This window comes from Pituophis catenifer, unplaced genomic scaffold (assembly GCF_029215685.1).
Source record: "Pituophis catenifer annectens isolate HBS135680 unplaced genomic scaffold, rPitCat1.0.hap2 SCAF_3, whole genome shotgun sequence".
Classification (NCBI taxonomy): domain Eukaryota; kingdom Metazoa; phylum Chordata; class Lepidosauria; order Squamata; family Colubridae; genus Pituophis; species Pituophis catenifer.
In genome coordinates, this window is record NW_027256883.1 from 47161438 (window position 1) to 47182086 (window position 20649).

General features: G+C 34.1%; 1 protein-coding gene across 3 annotated transcripts in view; it reads left to right on the forward strand.

Annotated features, from left to right (window-relative positions):
• The window catches only part of CDH2 (cadherin 2), a 158482-nt gene that overhangs the window by 4832 nt on the left and 133001 nt on the right, over nt 1-20649 (forward strand). For all 3 annotated transcript variants that reach the window (XM_070940566.1, XM_070940567.1, XM_070940568.1), the window contains exon 2: nt 12570-12684. In XM_070940566.1, the coding sequence (XP_070796667.1) occupies nt 12570-12684 (115 nt within the window). The remainder of the gene's footprint in view (nt 1-12569; nt 12685-20649) is intronic.

A 20649-nucleotide genomic window follows, 5' to 3' on the forward strand; every position in this document is an offset into this window, starting at 1 on the left:
TAGAAAGGTATACTAATACTGCAAAGGGAGTAGATTATTATGAAAAGTGGATCTTAGATTTAAAAAGAATACTAGCAAAGTAGAACAGATACACTTGTTTGTCAAGGATGGGAATTGGATCTAGTGAGAGATGACTGGGAACCATTTGTTCCCTGTTCATTAACATTTTCTGTAGTGCAAATCCATATCTACATCAATCAGTGGTTAAGATCAAGTTGTAAGGTGCAACTATATAATATTAACATCCATTACATATAGTTCATATTAATCAGTAAAGAGGCTTAGGACTATGCTTCAAATTAACCTTAAGATACTGTGGTAGATTAATAGATGGAACCTTTTTGTACCAATATATTTCATTTATGTAGGTATATTTTTCATAGTTGTTATCTATTACTTTTCAAAAAAGGATTTTTTTAAAAAAAGTTGTGTAATGTTACAGTTTTCTCCTCCTCCGACTAATATCTCCCCCCCCCCCAAAAAAAAAAATCTGGATAAAAAGTTCTTATTTCTTTCTGAATAAATTTCAGTGTAAGAAATGTTATGCATATTGGGAAATATCCAGGATTTGATATTTTATTGCTTGTTTGTTTTGCTATTAGTATTAGTGATATCTAAATGTTAAAATCAAAAAACTAATGTTGAGTTTGTTTGATATCATTCATTTTCTGTGGAAGCTCAAAAGAAATAGTTTTTTTTAGAGAAATGTTGTTTCCTTATTAAACAGGCAAATTTCAAATATGTAATACAGTATTAAATAAGAAACTAACACTGGGAATAATGGAATTATTTGACGAAATTCATGTTATGAATTTCTAAACATTACATAAATTAATGTTTTACAATTATTGTGATATAGTAAATAACAATATTATAAATAAATATGTAAAGCATATTTACATTTGAAAAACTTAATTTATTATTTAAAAATGTTAGCCTTAAAGCAGGGGTGTCAAACTCACGTCATCACGGCAGCATCATGTGACGTATCAGGACTTTTCCCCTTTGCTAAACCGGGCGTGGACGTGGCCAGCATGTGATGCATCCAGCCTGTAGGCCAGGAATTTGACAGCACTGCCTTACAGGTTCAGCAATAATTTGAACAATTTTTGAATAATTTTTACTTCCTTGGCCTAAGCATATTATGAGAGAATTATTCCTTGGCTCTGTCATACATGATCCTGTTCTATTTTGTGATAGGCTTACAACTGGATTAACACTCTGTACCTTAAACAGAATTTTACTGCCAACAAGGAACAGGTTTCTTCCTGTCTGCTCCACTCTCCAGTGTACCATAAAAAACTGCATTTGAGGGTTATGGAATCTTCCAAATCAATTGTAACAACTGCCTGGAAGAAGTGCCTCTAGTTTCCTCTCCTGCATTTGAATCACTTCCATCAAACTGTCAGGATCTTAAAAATCCTAGGATTTTTTTGTTGTTGTTGTAATTAGAATGGGCCTAATTTTCTGTAGCCATTGTTGCTTGCTTTGCCTGATACTTCCAACAGGTTTGCATGGTTTCAATAATTTTTGACCATTTATTCAAAAAGTCTATGGCTAGCCACAGTGCTGTACAGAATAGGACACCTGTGCAGTGATGTCACGACAGTTTTGCATATTGTATATCGTGACATTGGACCCTATATGCAAATCAAGGGGCCAATATCTCCTCCCATCCCTGATAGATCCCTATGAAGGATTATCAGCATTATACTATGACAGAGTGAAAATAAAGTTTAGTATAATATCAGAAGCAAAACCTTGTAAATTAAAGTAATTCAAAAAGAAGGCTAACCATTCTTAAAATACTCTTTTATGGAAAGCAAAGAACCTATATTCCATTTGCTTCCGAAATCTTTTGGGCATATTATATCAATAAATACAAGAAATTCAATAGGACTGTTTTAATTAAATAAAGATGGCTGCTTGGTGACTTTTGCATTGCTTATTCTTGTCATATTTCTGCTTATTCTTCATTTAGGAAAATGATGTGCTCTATTTTCATACTCTGATTTCTATTTTCTCCTTTTTAAGGGTATGTAAAAAAATACATAGATTATCTAAAGAATTATGATAGTTTATGGTAGTTAGAGACTTATTATAGTTAACATGATTCATATAGTTGACAACATTGTCCTTTTTGTCAATGGATAAATACTCTTATTTTACTGATATGTATGAATGGAAAATGTTTTTATTCCACTTAAAATTGGAATGTATTAGATTCATACCTTGTTATCATTCTAGGAGTTCAGGGTGGCTCAGGTTTTTCCTTGTTTTATCCATACAACAATCCTGTAAGCTTTGTCAGTCAAAAAGAGTATTATTGGTCCAAAGTCACCCTATGAATCTCCCTATGGTGACTTAATGGTTTTCTGGAAATAAAAACAAAGGTGAACCAAAAATGAATTGAGATGCTTCAGACATAATGTCCTAGATGAAATAGAACTGATTTGGACCATACCACCCTGAATCCTGATTATTATATAAATGCTTATCACTATATTAACAATTTTAGCTGATGCTTAGTCTTATTCTTACTATGCACTATTGTACAGCCACAATATTAAACAGGAATTCCTAATTTTGACTAAGTGTTGTGTACGTAGGACCAGTTATTGATAATTATGCCAGTGATTTCATTTTAGCATTTTCTTACCAAAAAATAAAATAAAAAACTAATGGTAACATTAAGGTCAATATGAGGATGGACTGGAAAATTAGTTTCTTCAGTAGCTTACAATAATTAACACAGAAAAGTAATAGTTTCTATTGGGGGAAAAAGTACAAACCTGGTATTAGAGAGCATTACTTTTCTGTGTTAATTATTGTAAGCTACTGAAGAAACTAATATAAGAAGACAAGTAGGCCATGAATGAAATAAGAAATACTGACAGAAATATGAAATTCTTGACTGATGCGAAACTGTTGAAATGGAAAAAGTATTAAAGCTTTTTTTTTTGTTTTTTTAAAAAAGTTTAATAAAATATTTTTTTTAAAAAAGAAAATACTGGCAGATTTTGGCTTTATATATTATTAGCACAATGATTGACAGCATGTATCATCCAGATATTTGTGTCTGACGCACACAAGTTTTTAAAATCACGGATATACATCAGGTTGCAAATCACATTTGAATCGGACTGAGTTTCTAATTCATTAGATACTGTTTGTTTTTATACCATAATGCTCTACTAATGCAGGCTCCTCATACAGAATTAGAAATTAAGTATGATTCTGTGTCATTTTTTGTCCAGTATTCAGAATAAAAGAGATGGTAACAAAATGTAGCAAAAAGCAAAAAGTCTTATTGATATTTCAGTAATGAAAATAATATAATGAAAGTAGCTAAAATGTTATTCAGGTAGTATTTGCTTAATGGCAGAAATTGGGACTAGAATTTCCATCACTAAGCAATGCAGTCATAAAAACTCAACATCAGGTGACCTTTCCATTTAGTGGTGGAAATTCCATTGTTAAGTGAGTACATCATGTAAGTACAACTTCTGATTTCCTGCCAGCTTTGCCATTGACTTTGCAGAATCATCACCACATAACCATGGGACACTGCAATGCTCAGAAATCCAAGTTGGTTGTCAACCAAGTTGTTGAACAAAAGTAATTGTTAAACGAAGACTTGGAATAATACTCATATGAAATCAATTTCTTAGTTTTACTAAGAAGAAAAGATAAATGTTTGAGGGTTGTTATAATGAAATGTGCATTTTATATTAGAATTTAAGTAAATTATCAAAAATATTTGTAATCTGTTTCAATGCTAGGCACAACTACCTTCTCTTGCTACAGTTAGAGGACAATGGCATATAGTTCGTAGAATTCAAAGTATGTGGACAGTCAAATATGCACAGATTATATATGAGTGAATAAATTGCATGTTTTAATTAAACAACTATGTTAATATTTTGAATAATGTCATTTTTCTATGTCAGGCAGAAAACTTTGAATTTCAGATCAGTTCTTGCATAACATACCAAAACATTCACTTTCAGGAAGGCATTGTTCCATCACTGTTTTTTTATTTTATATCTAATACTGTGGGGCTGTGCATGCTTGAATATGGTTCTGAAGAAATGCTTTGCAGCTGGAATGTGCACAGCATTCTCTGCTATTCTTAAACGAGCCCCACTTTTTTCTGGATTCCACATGAAATTGAAAAAAGGTGCAGCTGCTTTAAGAGCTTCATGGGCTTTGGTAAATCATCTGCTTAAAACAGCTGCATGTTGAAACCTGAAAAAAAGGGCTTCCATGTGGTACGTAGTAACTCACATAGGAGCAGTTAAGTGAAATTCATTTCAAAGCAAAACAAACACAGTAGTCTGTAACGAGCAAATGACAAAAAGTATAGTGTTTTACAAATTTGGTCTTGTTCATCTGTGTTTGATGAAGTTGCATGTATGTTACAAGACAGGTGGCATTTGCCATTTTGATTAAAGTATTGAATGCTTTGGATATAGTACAACATGATCCCAATTTTTCTTATGAGAAGTTAACTGTGGAAGGATTCTAAGATTTAATAGTACAGTTTAATGTGGACAAAGTGTTGAAAACAAAGCAATAAATTGGTGTTTTCAACAGAAGCCTGCTAAGTCATTCCAAATACAGCAGAAATAAATAAGTTGTATTTCTGTCTCTTCTTTTAATATTTAAGATAAGGGTTTTTGTTTTGTTCTTTTTGCTTGCATTGATTATGATGGAAGAAAAAAAGTCCCACACATCTCTTAGCTGGCTTAATCTTAAGGTCCTGTCAGTGGGGAATGGAAGCATTTTAGTTCCGGTGAATCAAATTTATTTTGACTTTTACTGTTGACAGGGACATTTGACAATTCAGCCCACAGAAGAATCTCCCAACCACTTCATCTTTATAGCCCTTCCAGTAACTAAATTTGTGGGTTATAATGTCTTTATCTTAGGAATTCTAATATAAGCAAACTTTCTATTCTGAGGACTTTTTAAAATCAGACTTCTATGAATTTGAAATCTAGGCTTGTATTTGCTTTTATCAAAGTAAGTAAACTGAGGTATAGCGCATGTAGTTGTTCTCCAGTTGAACTGCAAGCCTTTCTTTTATTTGGTTTGGACTTCTCTGTAACTTTATTTTGTCAAAACATTTTGTCAGAACACACATCTTAAAATTAGAGAGGAAGTATTTAAATATAGCTACATGTCCATTGTACTTTTTATACTGAAGATTACTTTGAAGACTTAAAAGAGTTTTGAGACACTAGGACCATGATGGTGAATCTATGGCACGCGTGGCACGTGGAGCCATATCTGTAGGCACGCAAGTGTTGCCCTAGCTGGCTAGCAGTGAATGCTGGCCAGCTGATTTTTGGGCATTCCAGGCCCACCGGAAGTCGAGAAACAGGCCATTTCCAGCCTCTGGAGAGCCTCCGGGGAGGGGAGGAAGGCCGTTTTCAGCCTCCCCAGGCTCCAAAAAGGCCTCTGGAGCCTGGGGAGGGCAAAAAACTGGTCTACCGGCCCACTGTGCCATCATGTGCCAAAAGCGGGGGGAGCGCGGGGGGTGTCCATTGAATTATGGGTGTGGACATGTGTGTGCGATCCCCCCGTGCTCCCCCCATTTTTGGCACACGATGGCAAAAAGGTTAGCCATCACTGCAATAGGAGAAATGAGAGAAGTATTTATTTAATTAAAAAATTATTTAAAATTGCAATAGCATATTTAATGAGATTCAACCAGGATAATAGTTTCAGAGTATTAGGGTATGTCTCTCTCTCTCCCTCCCTTCCTCCCTCCCTCTCAACATGACGTGAAGACCTACAGTTCAGCTGAGTTGTTTATAACATATAATTAGACAAACCAAAAATAAAACAATATAAAAACAAGATAGAGGACTAATAATAATATTTATCATAATATTAATATGAGTTTCTACTTCATATTTATTTACAGCTTATTTACCATAGACATACTAGGAGTGCTTTCAGTCTGTTGCTTAGTTTGGGAGCATACCCATCTACTCAAAAAAGATAAAGATAGATTCAATTAGTTATGGTGAAACAGACTGAGCAGCAAAAGACTTGACACAAGTCTGTCTACTCTTCTTATTTATAAATATTAAATAGATATGCTGTTATCTCTGGGAACCCTTAATAGACTGTTGCTGAGATCAGGACTGAAATGACAAGATTTTATGCATTTGTTTATAGATAAGGAATGGGATATGGGAGGGCGAGATCATTTGTTGCACTTTAAGAAGAGAGGTCCATAAAATTATTTATATTTGTTGTGAAGAAGGAGGAGGTTGCTTCCTTATAGATTTCTTTTTTTTATTCACTATGTTCTTATTTTTTTCTTTCTATTTTTTTCTTTTCTGACCTTATTTGGAGCTAACTAATTATCAATATCTCTCTTGTGCTCAAATTGTCTGTAAGCTGATCTGGTAAAATATAATCACTCAAGAGTTTGTAGTGGTCAGATTTATTATATTTTACCAGATCAGCTTACAGACAATTTGAGCACAAGAGAGATATTGATAATTAGTTAGCTCTATCCCAAATCTATAGCAGAATAAGTAGAATTGTTTATTTATTGTTTATTGGTTCGATTTATATGCCTCCCTTTCCCAGAGACTCAGGGCGGCTTACAATGCGTTAAGCAATAGCCTTCATACTTTTGTATATACCTGCTTAGTAGGGCTTTCAGCCCCCCCCCCCAGCTGTGTTCTTTTTTTATACAAAGTCAGCTTATTGCCCCACAAACCGGGTCCTCATTTTACTTACCTCGAAAGGATGGAAGGCTGAGTCAACCTTGAGCCTGGTGAGATTTGAACTTGCAGTATTTGCAGGCAGCTGGTGTTACTTAACAGTGCTTTAGTCTGCTGCGCCACCAAGGCTCTTGTAAAAACCTATTGTTGAGATTTCTTTCTTTAGAAATGTCTTAAAACTTCTAAGTACTGTACAGATACTAAAAATAATACAGATTCTGTCTACAGGCTTTCTGCTTAAGATAAAACTAACACCCAAGATCTTCAGTATTGAAAATGGATATTCTGTGGCCTAGCTTGTTAAATTAATTGTTTGGTTCCAATCATTGTTCATGGGCTTTTCTCTAATTACTTCTCTTAAAGTTTTTTTTTAATTTCTTGATTAATAAGAATTTAAATAAGTCTTCTCATGGTCAGCCAGTGAAAGTTAAAGAAACCAAAAGTTTTCTAAGGATTTTATGCAATTTAAAAGATTAATGAGAGTGTTTTTATAATACACTTCAAAACTTTGTATTATGAGATTGTTTTTTTTAAAAAAAAAATCAAGCAGAGAAACATTTCTTTCCACATTTCATTTTTTTAAATTTTTTAAAGTTTTTCTTGTGATCTGGAGTAGCTTCGTGTTGGTGAAATAAATGAAATTATAATGTACTTACTGTAGAATGAAACATGAGAAGCATGATCTTTTTTTAGACTGCTAGACATGAGCCATGATCAATTACCAGAATTGTTCCTTAGTAAATCGGTATTATAAATTATATTTCAGGGATTGAATTGTTCATTTCCTTTTTCATTGTTTGAGCTTCATGTTCTCTGCACCTCAGTTTTCTTTCTATGCCTTCTGTTATAAAATAGAGCAGTGATGGCTAACCTTTTGCCGTCGCGTGCCAGAAGCACGGGGGGGGGGAGGGGCAAATGTGGGGCGTTTTGTGCATGTGCCCACACCCATAATTCAATTCCCCTGGGCCCTGCCTCCCTGCGAATGCAGGCGTGACACCCACCCCCACCCCTCATGCCCTGTTTTGGGCCTAGCTGGCCTCCCTGAAGCCTCCGGAGGCCAGAAATGGCCCGTTTCCCGACTTCCAGTGGAACCGGAAGGCCCGTTTTTCGCCGTCCCCAGGCTCCAGAAGCTTTCTTGGAACCTGGGAAGGGCAAAAATGGTCTCCCCCCCAAGGCCTGAAAACTCGTTCCCAGAGCCTCTGCATAAGCCCTGGCATCCAAAACGGGCCATGTGGAGACTCCTGGAAGGGGAGGGGCAGCTGAAACTCAGCTGGCCGGCGCGCACATGTATGCTGGAGCTGAATTAGGGCAATGGCTCATGTACCTGCAGATATGGCTCCATGTGCTACCTGTGGCACGCGTGCCATAGGTTCGCCATCACGGAACTAGAGGAATTTCACCTGGCTGATGCTTTGATAATATAGTTTGAAAATATTATATGATTTTTAAGGGGTACTGTAGATTTTCCTTCTGTATCTTTAACAATAAAGTTAGAAGATTTCTAGAGTTGGGTTTTCCAGTCAATGCATTTTTCTGACAGAAGAGATACAATAAAAGGCATCAGATACATTAGTTTTACTCTGCCAACCAAACAAACAACCAAACAAAAAAAGAACAGTGAGGATTCAACTGCAGTTCAACACAGTTTATATTCTACCCATTGGAAAAACCAGAACCCTTTTGAATGTCAACTTTCTATGAAGTTGTCAATCATTGTTTGAAAGGTATTAAGGTTTAAACATAAAGCAACTGTAAATCGTAAAATAATGTATACTCATGTAAGAAAAAGAGGATGGGGCTGGGTATTGGGTATTATTTAAATAGATTTTCCGTAGCCTTACACTTTAAGCATCCCCAATCTTTCTGAGCTGATGAGGTGCATTTTTGGACTGTTATGTGTCCTTTCATGAAATATCTGCCATGATATAGTCAGTCCCAGACTAGATAGGAGGCAAATTAAATACTGGATTTACTGAATACTGGATACAGAAGAATCTCAGATTGATGAGGAAATGAAAGACATTTTTAGAAATACAGGGTATGCTTTTGCAGTGACTACTTTAGCATTCCAGTTTCCTGTTCATTTTATTTTAATTAAAAGTCTCTAAAAATAGGTAATGTAGGGAGGGAAATAAGTACCAAGGATTGTATTTATGGGTACATTATCAGCCTGAGATGACACTGGAGATTCAGCTTCTTTTAATGATGTCAACAATTTTATACATGTTATCTTTTGTGTTATTAATCAGGCATTAATATGATCGGAATGAGAAAGGTGGTTATTGGCCCTATGGCTGTTACAGAACTGCAAATTAGGTTGTAGAATGCTTTGGATTTATTTCCAAAAATGTAGCATTTGTCTGTATCTTTTCCCAGGCTCACATTGGAATTCTGTGTGCACAAAAATTTGTATAGATTAAACAACAAAGTTCAATGATAATGAGCACATGATAATCCCTACCACAGGGGTTCTCAGGCCTGCTGCAGCTTCCCAGTTACATTAATTTACATAAGCAAACATCATATACATGGGCAGCATAGCCTTCCATGTGATTAGGATTATGTCTGTTCCTGTTTCCAGCACTCATGTAAAGTTCCCTTTCTGTAAGAACAATGTGAAAAGGGATAATATGCAGTTTGAAAAGGCATCTTGAAAAAAGCCCAGGTCTTTTATTCGATTTTCCAGCCTAAATGGTTAGGCTAAAGAGACACTTGCTGACTGAATTTGTATTTTGGATTTATAACTTTATGAGAACATATCTGAAGTTTCCACTAACCATATTAACCATAGTTTTAAGTCTGTGAACTATATAGATCAAAATATAATACTTTATATTTCTGAAATTTATCTTGAAGTGGTTTTCATGGATATTTCACACTAGTTCTTCAACAATCTGCTGTAAGCATGATTTTTAAATTCTTCATGCAGATCTACCAAGAAATACCCATTGAAAATCTAGACAATTTGTAATTAAAATAACTGTATTTAGATATAGTTCCGACAGCCATGATTTATCTATCGAGCATTTTTGCTTATAGTAATCAGACATGGCAGTAATTTTAGCAGTCGATCTAGCAAGGTTGACTTTGTGTGAAGGAAAGGCTGATTTCTATAAATGCACTCTGGGTTTAATAAACACTCATATTTTATGATAGTACCTTATATAACAATATTATAGCCAGAATGATAATCAGAATGTTGAAATCCAATAGCCATAGACATCAAAAGAATCAAGATAGTGATTGTGGCAGACCCTTTTCAATAAACACGTGTCATGCTGGCATATGTATAAAAGGTTTCATTGCATTGCCTCAACCTCCAACTTGCCCTTTATGACTTTCTTCAATAAATGTCAATTTTTAGAACTAAAAAATTATAATATTTTAGTTCTAAACACTTAGCTATGGAGTATTGGTACAGTAAGATATTTTCCGTTATGTTATTCAGAAGAACTGATGCTTTTCCATCATTTTTACCAGTTTGAGTAGGATTGTAGTATTGTGTGAATTTTAGAACCATATATAAAGATTTATATTTCATTTCATTAGCTGCTTCATTAGTTATCTGGTAATACCTCAGCAGCAAAAAAAATTGATTGATTTTGCAAGGCTCTCTTATAATTTACTTCCTGGCATTATTTGTTAGAGCAATACCTATAGAAAGAAATGATTTTAATAGATATCAGTTCCTAAGTTTAATATGTTTTAGTTACAATATTGGGAAATAATTTAAACATTTCATAAAATAAAAATCGTTGTTTATCTAGTTTATATAAGAGTTCACTTCTATATAGTACATATTAACAAATCCCCATAAAGTTCAGAGAAAACAGCTTTTGATCCAAACTACATGATCAGCTGCTACAGTATGTACACACCAATGCACCATGAAGCAATAAAGCATAGCTACTTTGGTTTTCTGTGAAAGGTATAATGCTTATATTAAATTCAAGTCAACTGCTCAGAAGGCTAAAAGAGGCTTTCCTATTCTTTGAAGAAAAAGCAAAAACAAAGCAGAGCTTTACATGCAGGAAAGAATGAGACAGTTTTCTTGCATGGAATGGCAGGAAGCAGTTTTAGGATTGGCAGTAGGCCATAACTTACTGATTGAATTATAAATTCTCTCATTCCTCTTGTGTTTGTGGTTAAGGAATGTTGACAATTGACTAATTTGAGGAAGAGACTACTCTCTTGTTTCTGGAAAAAAAATGAAAGGTTGCAAATGAAAATATTAAAAATCTATGTCTCAAAGTTTTTATTTCATAGTGAATTCTTTTTTAGTATATAGGAGTTGTTTAGTATAAATGGTGTGCTGGACAGATTGACAGATTCCCATGCATTTTATAGGCTTGCTTACAATCCTGTTAATCATACAGCTGCCCACCTAGGAATTATCTGTTTCTGAAGAAGTTCAAAAGTAGCAACAACCTCCATGTGTAGCTTAAAAGCTTATGGAATGTGAACTGCATTTTGGCCTGAAATATTTCCGGTGCTTTTACATCTGGATGGTAATCCCATTTGTTCCCTCTCCCGCTTCCTTCTACGAAATAACCCCAATACTTAGTTTTATAATATAGGAATTATTTGCCACTTATATTTTGTTTGGTGCTGTTGTTTGCCATGAGATATACAGGAACCTAAAATGGAAACAGGGACGTGGTGGCTCAGTGGCTAAGACACTGAGCTTGTCGATCAAAAGGTCAGCAGTTCAGCGGTTTGAATTCCTAGTGCTGCGTAACTGAGTGACCTCCCGTTAATTGTCCCAGCTTCTGCCACCCTAGCAGTTCGAAAGCACATAAAAAATGCAAGTAGAAAATAGGGACCACCTTTTGTGGGAAGGTAACAGCATTCCGTCCGCCTGTGGCATTTAGTCATGCCGGCCACCTGACCACGGAGACATCTTCGGACAGCGCTGGCTCTTTGGCTTTGAAATGGAGATGAGCACTGCCCCTAGAGTCAGAAACAACTAGCACATATGTGCAAGGGGAACCTTTACCTTTACGATGGAAACAGATGTTAATTTTCCACTATTACACATGTAAATAGAAGTCCTCTTATTAAAAAGGCTTACCTTAATGAAAGAAACATAAATCTCTCTCATTTATGGCTTATTAATTAAAACCAAGCTTGTGATATGTAGAGGTAACTTGATTCATGAATAAATACACTTCCCCGATATGAAAAAAATAATATTTCAATTCAGCCAAATTAACTAAGGGAAATGTAAACCAGTTTTTTCATTCTGGTAACACAGATCTTTTATTTAGTCTTCCTTTATTATGAACAATGTTTTATGAGACACAACATGCTTTCTTAATGACATACTTGACTTTAGATAGACCAACAAATTATATTTCTGTGTTTATGTAGATAAAGGCTAAGTTGAAAAGATAGGGTCAGAAATGTATTGATGTTCTTAGTGATCATCCTTTTAATTGATGTTAAAGCTCACAAATGTATCATAATCAGTATTGGACAAACTTCATTTTGTATAAGATTTAGTTTTACTTAAGAAATATGATTGTCTTCTCCCATAATTCTATTTCAAATCTAAATGACTGTTTTAGTTCAAGCATTCAGTGGATTAACAAATCAAGTTTGCATATTATTTAGATCTTGCTAGACAAGTGGGATTTGTTCCTTCCATTCCTTTCCATTATAAGAAAGATTAACCCTTTGCCCCTGGAATTCTAATTGCAGCCATTTGGAAACAAAGAAGCTGTTTGTACAAGATAGTAGCAAAATCATGGTTCAGGCCAAGTTGAATGTTTCTCAGTTGAATGGATTTGCAAAGTATTACATAAATTTTGTCTCGCATTTCAGGCACCTATAAAGGCAACTTGTGAAGAAGGCACATTATGCAAGACTGGATTTCCTGAAGACATTTACAATGCAATCATATCCAAGGGAGTAAACGAAGGACAGCCTCTTCTGAATGGTATTGTTGAACATAAAACCTAGTTTCTTATTCTGTCTTATACATGCTGCTCAATTCCTCTCCAAATTCTGGATTTGGTGTAATGGATGGCACTTTACAAATGGTAGATCCTAAGAATAACTTAGGATCTTGTATCATTGACATAACTTAAAACTTTGAAACCAGTACCTATATTAGTTTATTTTTTGTATTTTTCAGAGATTGCTAGAGAGGTTTATTAGAATATCCCTTGGGTAAACCACTAGATAAAATGTTTTTGTTTAATAAGTATTGTTCTCAAGGTCTGTAAGTTTCCTGAAGTTACTTATTTATCAGAGAAGAATATATATAATGCTTCAAAATAAGTTCCACTACTATATCAGAAACTGATTTGCTTGCCATGTAGCAGACAGAATATCCAGAGAAAGTTAAGACAGTGTAATATTTATTCCTTCTGCTTTGTATGCCTTTTTTCTAGAGTAGATATTTTGAGAGCTTTTTGTGAATTGTATGCTGACTGCTTCTACATATGGTAGACAAATTCTATATTTGAATTAAAAAAATACTGCTTCCAGAGAAACACAATGTCTTCAGTGCCTTTTCCCCCTCTACACATAATTTTAAACCTTGAACCTAAACTTTTTTCATGTTTTGGCTGCAAAAGGTTTGCAGAAGTAATGTAACATATATTGGTGTCATATAATTTACAAAAGTTACAGATTCAAGATGTTATTATATAAATATCCTTTTAAAAGCAAAACAAAACCTTGTTTGCTCTTCTTTCCGAATGCAAGCAAGGATGAGAATACTAATATAAATCTGTAGAAACACACAGGCAACCATAACATTCTCCAATCAGAAATCCTCAAAATTTAAATTGGCATCTTATTTATTTCTATAATTTGGGAACAGTATTAAAACTCAGTAATTTCTCTGCTTTGCTTTCTGCACTGGCTTAATGAATAGTCCTGGAGAACTTAAAAATTTATATAATATTTTACAATTTAAATTAGTATAATAAAGGAATTGTTGCAATATCAGTGTTGGTATACTTGTAGTTAATGTAATTATTTCCACTTTTAATAAAAATATATTTGTTCATTCTTTGTGCTAAATAATATCCATATTTATTTACATTCTTCTTCTTCTTTACATTTATTTACATATTTGGCTTCAATTTTAATTGTAAGTACAGGTTCTTGGCATATGAAAGCATATTTTATGTTTTATAATTGTGAATGACATTGAAATTACTTCCTACCTAATTTAAAAATTACAATGCTGATCAAGAAGATTGGTTTCAGTGAGTTCCAAATTTATGTTGAAGAAAAACTAATTTGATTTATTCCATTATTTCACTCCAAAATAAATATAGTTGGATGGATCAAGAATTAAATAAATAAGAAAGATTTCTAAATGAGACTGCAAATCAAATTGATCCTTAAAATAAAAGCTGTCTTTGTGTTTAAACTATTTTCCTCAACAGAATCTTGCAGTTATGTTTTTAATATTTTATAACAATAATTGATTCCCAAATCAATTTTAAGTTATTAAAAACCTGACTTAATAAAGTACATCTGTGTTTAAAACAGACAAGAATATTTCATATATTTTGTTTAGGACTTGAGTCATTATTGAAAATAATGACAGAATATTCTGCAAAAATGCAAACTATAGTAGTTTTGTTTTATTGTGTGTTTTTGTGTATAAACAAAATAAGTATAAATAAACAATATAATACTATTAAACCAGTTCTATATTTAGGTCATACAAATTCATCATATTCTCTAGAATAGGAATTCCTAGCAGGTTTAAACAGAATGTTCATGACTTATTTTTTTAATATTAATCTTATTGATAAATATTATCTCTATAAAGCAAAACTTAAAGCAAAACTTTTCAGTTTTAAGTGTTTCTACTCCGGATTTTTTTAACACACAACTTTTTGTAAGTAATTTGTGGCATTAAAACAAAGCATCATATTTTATCTAGGTTTTCTATCTCAACTTCTAGTAGCGATTATTGTTGTGGCCCGTACGTGGCCTGTGCAGCTAGTAGCTGATTCAGACAGCGAGGAGGCTGGTGTGGTGCTGCTCCAGCAGCCTGTGCAGCTGGCACTCGAGTCGGACAATGAGGAAGCTAGAGAAGATGTGGTGCCAGAGGCAGGGATTCAGCCAGGGCCTTCAGAACCTCCAGAAGCTCCTTTAAGTGAAGAGAACAAAGAGGAGGGAGCCTCTTCTTGATGCACGGCGCGCAGAGTTGCCAAAAGGCAGGAATGGCTCCTCAGGAAGAGATCTCCTCGAGAGTAAGGCTTGGGGCTAATTGGCCACTAAGCCTATTTAAGGAGGAACGCCGACTGAAGCAATTTGCAGGGAACAACTTAGTTCACATACCTTTGTGACTTGTCTTGCTTAGACAACCATAGTAAGCTTTCAGTTATTATTCTTTTAATTCTTGGTGGCTGTTAATGCAATTAATTAACAGCCGTTGTTGTAAAAGACTGGTTTATTCAGTAAACTAAGGTTTGAATGGACTTTGTGTGTGCTGCGTTCTTTGCGGTCCGTAGCTGAGGCAGAACAATTATTGAAGAAGAAATTGGAAATTATTTGGAAATAACAGAAGCTAAAGGAATTGAACATACGTAAAGAGTAGAATATTTGAGGAATTATGACCTTTGTTATATATCATTTAAGAATAGACTCAGTTAATTGACATAGCATCCATATAATAGATGGTGAAAAGAGATTTTCCTGCCCACTTCTATCCATGCAGACTCCTTTCATGCTTAAAAGAGAAGAGGAAGGCACCAAAAAATTAGATTAAGATTAATCTCATTTAATTAGATTAAATTACGTTTTTCTGGAATAATTACAAAAATTTGAGATCCTTGTATGCTAGTTTATCAGAGACAAAAATGAAGAAAGTCAAAGTTTATATATTTTATAACTCTGCAAACCATAGTTTATGACACTTTTCATCATATCATTGCAATTAAGTACAGTTGAAAGTTCAGGTGTGACCCTAGTATGTAGTGAATTAAAAAGTTCATTGGCTATAGATGGGAAATAAACTAAACTGTGGCTTAGTTACTAAATTGTGGCTTAGCGATATATTCTTATATATCAGCTGTATTTTGGATTTTAATAAGACAACATAAATCTGCAATTCATTCTGATCAGGAACAATAATAAAACATTCCCATAGTAATTATTAAATGAGACGCTGGCTTTAATCCATGCCCCAAAAATAAGTAGTTTTGAAATTTTCAAGGCTTTCACATACATTTATTTTCAAGTACTGTATTTATTTATAAATAGATAAATATATTTATAAAGGAATACAATCCTGAAATCGGTATACTATCATCCCTTCCCTCCAAGAGTCTCCATTTCCATTGTGTTTTAAAACTTTCCAATTTTAAAAGTAAATGATTTGGGAAAAACGCCAGACTTATTTTCAGGTAAATACCATTAGCAGTTTAGTTGTCAATAGACTGATTGTGCTCTGCTTTTATTTAATGCCTAATTTTTAATAGCCTCTTCCACAATATGCTGAAATATATTGGAACTTCAGTTCCCAAGAATTCTTACCAAATGTGGAAGCCCCAAATATCTGAAGGGCATTAGATTGCATTTTTTTTCATTAATACAGGAGCCTTGGTAGTACAGTGGTTTAAAGCACCCTGTTATTAACACAGCTGCCTGCAATTACTGCAGGTTCGAACCTTACCAGGCTCAAGGTTGACTCAGCCTTCGATCCTTTCTAAGGTAGGTTAAATGAGGACCCAGTTTGTGGGGGCAATAAGATGACTTTGTATAAATATACAAAAGTATGAAGGCTATTGCTTAACACATTGTAAGCCGCCCTGAGTCTCTGGAGAAGGGCGGCATATAAATCAAATTTTTTTAAAAAAATTATGGCTTCATATTACTGTAGATATCACATTAAGATCTGATTGCTAAAAATAAAAGTATGATCTATTTCTTATTTATTAATACAAAGTAGCTTGAAGTAATCAGGTCAGTAAGTTTCTTAACCTGAAAGTCCAGATTCTTAGATATTTTCAGTGAGAAAGGACAGTGTATACATTAATTAAGTTAAAAAATAATTAATTAAATAAATAAATACAAATGGCTAGCACTTTACTTATCATATGAGGCAACCACTACATTCACTATTTGATATATTCAAAAAATCTTTGTTTAAAAGCAGTTTATATTATGTTTTGGAATGAATCATGCTATGGATTAATAGGAATTACTTGACAAATTTTGTGGGGCATTTTGTGGGACAATTTTTTTTTCCTCCCAGAGTAACTTCTTAGACAAATTATTTTAATGGTTAATTCTCGTAAGAGCACCGACATGCTTGAAAGCACATCATTTGCTGGTTTAATAAATTTACAAGGCATCATTGGGTGGCTTTGACTTAAAATTTAATTACACTGTCATTTTGAAGTACTATTGTTGTCTAAAGTCCAATTTCTGGTTATTAAACTAGATGCATGTGACAATGGAAGTCATATACATCTTGCCGAGAGTCAGAATGTGGGGGAGGGAAAGAGTTCTAGGGCTTGACACAAAATTTTGTAAATTCATTTATGTTCTTGGGGCTGGTTCAGATTTATATCAAGATTTGAAATTTGCACTTAATTACGTATTTTCTATAGAGGTTGATGCAGTTTAAACTCATTTTGTTGAAAAGGTGGACATTTTATTCTCTTAGCTGTAAAATACAGAGAAAAGACAGATAAACTAGCTAAACTTTTCTTTCATGTTTCTTTTGCTATCGAAATTTAGGAAAGGCAATTTCTGCACAATTGTTTCTCTTCAAAGTATAAAATTTATCTTAAAAAAGAATTCTGGTAGAAAACAATTCGATATCTTCTTCTGAATGTCTTGTCACATTCCTGCATTCCCATATGATCCTTACACTTTTATTAGCAGATGCTGCATCTACTTCAAATTCAGTTTGTTGGAAGTTATATTGTGTCACTTACAATATGGGGGAAATGTGCATTTTATTTATTTTTTCCTATAAGTATTTTTTGAAACTTGTTGATTATATTTAAACTGATGTGTATTTTTTAAAAAACGTATTACTGCAATATATTTTCTAATTCAATAACTTCTTAATATTTTTATAAATTATTATTTTTTCTTATTTTTAGGGAAGGATCATTCATTTTAATTTTTCAAAATCAAACTAACTGCATTGTTTTAATGTCATAAGTCAAATTAAATTTTACATTAGGCTTGCTCATTTAATATCATAGGATAATTCAAATGTGTTTTTTGTATATTGAATAATTTGGACTAATATTTTGTTGCATTTTTCACTTATTATTATATGAATTATTTGCCAATTTTTCCAAATGTACAGATTTTTACATTCATTTTTCCTAAAATATGCATTAGTACCCATATTATTTAAAAGATGAAAACTGTATGCAAAATTCAGAGGAAAATTATTTTTGTTTCTTTATATTTGCAATTACTTTTATTTTATTTTTATTGCCTGTATTTTAACTTCTTATAATAGTGCGTCCTATGAAAATGATGAGGTTTTTTCAGACCAAATGGGTAATATAAAAAGCTATTTCTTTTTTGGCTATTGCCAGCTGGATTTTGATCAGCCAAGTGCTTAAGATGTTGGCAGAGGAAAAGTGATTAACAATATTATTCTCAAATAAATATTTCTAGGTTACTTTCTAGAATAAAAAACTTTACAAAATGACTTTCATAAAAGACTCATATACACGGGCCAGGTTTAGTGCAACTTGCATCCAGATTGACTGGATGCAATTTTAAAAAAAAATTGGACCAATTCAAGGATGTCATGTGTATCAAAGCTGTTAGTCTTGATGGCATTGTGACTGCCTCTGAAGGTCATCTGCTGGAAGACTATTGGAGTTCCTTGTGTAGTTGTTTGGCCAATGGAATATGGGCCAGGAATCTGATCCAGCAGATTACTGCTTATGGTCTTCCATCAGAAAAGTGCTCATAAGATTGGAGATTTGTGATATTAATGTGTTGGTTTTCTAAAAGGAATGAATTTGCCCAGTTTGATAAAGAACATGAGTTGTACCGTGCAGTACAAAAAACAGTCGGCATCTGACTAACAGAGATAATAAAAGTTGAAGGTCAAGGAATGTCTTAATTAGCAACAAACATGTTTCTAGTTAGACTGTGAGAGCCATTTGGCAAGCTCAGTAGCAATCATAACAGGAGTGCTATTTGTGCATATGAAAAGTGTTCAGTCACACCTAGCTTTTGAAAGGAGATGGCATATAGACACTTTGAACAGTGGCTTTAAATGACAGCTTCTCTAAAAGATTCTGTGGAGTCCTAACGTTCAGTCAGAATTATTTGTCTGAATATTACCAGCTGCCCATCTTTATATAAATAAAAGTATTGTAGGAAGTTAGCACCCACCCCTTTCCTAGAAGAATGAAATATTTTAGGAAATATTAAAAAGGCAGAATATTATGTTTCCCTGTATGAGAAATGGAGAAGCAAATTTTAAAAGACAAAGCAGCTCCTACCTTCCTGCCCCCATCCTTTTGTCAATGGGCCAGAGGCAGAAACTCAATCTTTGTCAATGGACCATCATTTACAACACAATAGGACAGAAACTAACATAATGGGACCTATCTAGGACAGAAACTCACCACATGGCACCTGGGAAGATTACATCAGCCAGCAAGGCTAACTAGGACCCCCACCCCTGGGAGTCTGACAACCAATCATGATACTCTTTCTGGGCCCCAGGAAGTTCAAAGCCAGAGAAAGCATAAAACCTGGGGACTCGCTGTATCTCACGCCCTTTTCTGTTCAGGAACTCAACCATGTGATCCTGTCCACCATTAAACAATCTTTCCAAGAAATCTCCATGTTTCCAGTGTCTTTTTCCGCACTTGGAGCTGAACCCAGAAGGATATTTCTTCCTACAGTATTGAACATAATAATAATAAGAAATTATTAGTTAATTTGTTAATTATTTGTTTTGAATAACATTTTTTTTTAAAAAAGCATTTAGCTTCTCTAGTCGTCCCAAAATGTTTTTCTTCCCTAATAATACTAGCAAAATAATAAACATTACCCAATATTCTTTATACTACCTTTCTCCTTGCTTTTATTTATAGACATAAATCCACATTTCAGCAACACATGATGAGAGCTGTAGAGAATACGTTTGGGCAGGTTTTCTAGATGGCTTTAGCAGGGAGAGAAACACAGATGAAAGCCAAGAGGGAACATATTGTCCAAAGTAGGCAGATATCTGTTTTCTAGTTGCAGCTTACTATTAACAAATGTGAGCACAGCAGGAGATAGAGCAGGAAGTGCAGTTAAGTGGTGTATTAAAGTCCATTCTAAAGGAATGGAGCTTTAGATGGAACATGGATAGGATATGGAATCAAAACAGCACCCACACTAACAAAATAGTGTGAGTAGAGGAAGAAGATTAGTATAAATTATGGGCCTGGATGCCTGTTTTGAGGAGCCTTATGTCATAGTTTTACTTGCTCTCAGTAACAAAATGCAAATAAATAATTTTCCACTAATTTTCTGTAGGAAAATGAATGTGACTATTTAAAAAAAAAAAAAAAGAAAGAAAGATAGAAGCCATCCTCCAACAAAAAATAAAAAAACCCTCATTCCGAAATCCTGTCATAACTTTGCCTATTATGAGCTTTGGCACAAATATTCAGATATAAACTGCAGTATCCAAATTCCTAAAATATTGTTGTTGCTGAATTACGATGTAGCCCTAGAGCAGTGATGGTTAACCTTTTTGGTGCCAAGTGTCCAAAGCACACGTGCATGCACGTGAATGCACGTGCGCATGCCTAAACCCCCAAAATGCAATGCCAGTGCCCCCCCCCACACATGTGCCCTGCCCATGCATGCACCTACATCCCTGTACATGCACTCTGCCCCCCCTGCATATATGCTCCCTCGCACCGTTTTAGCTTCCAGATTGGTG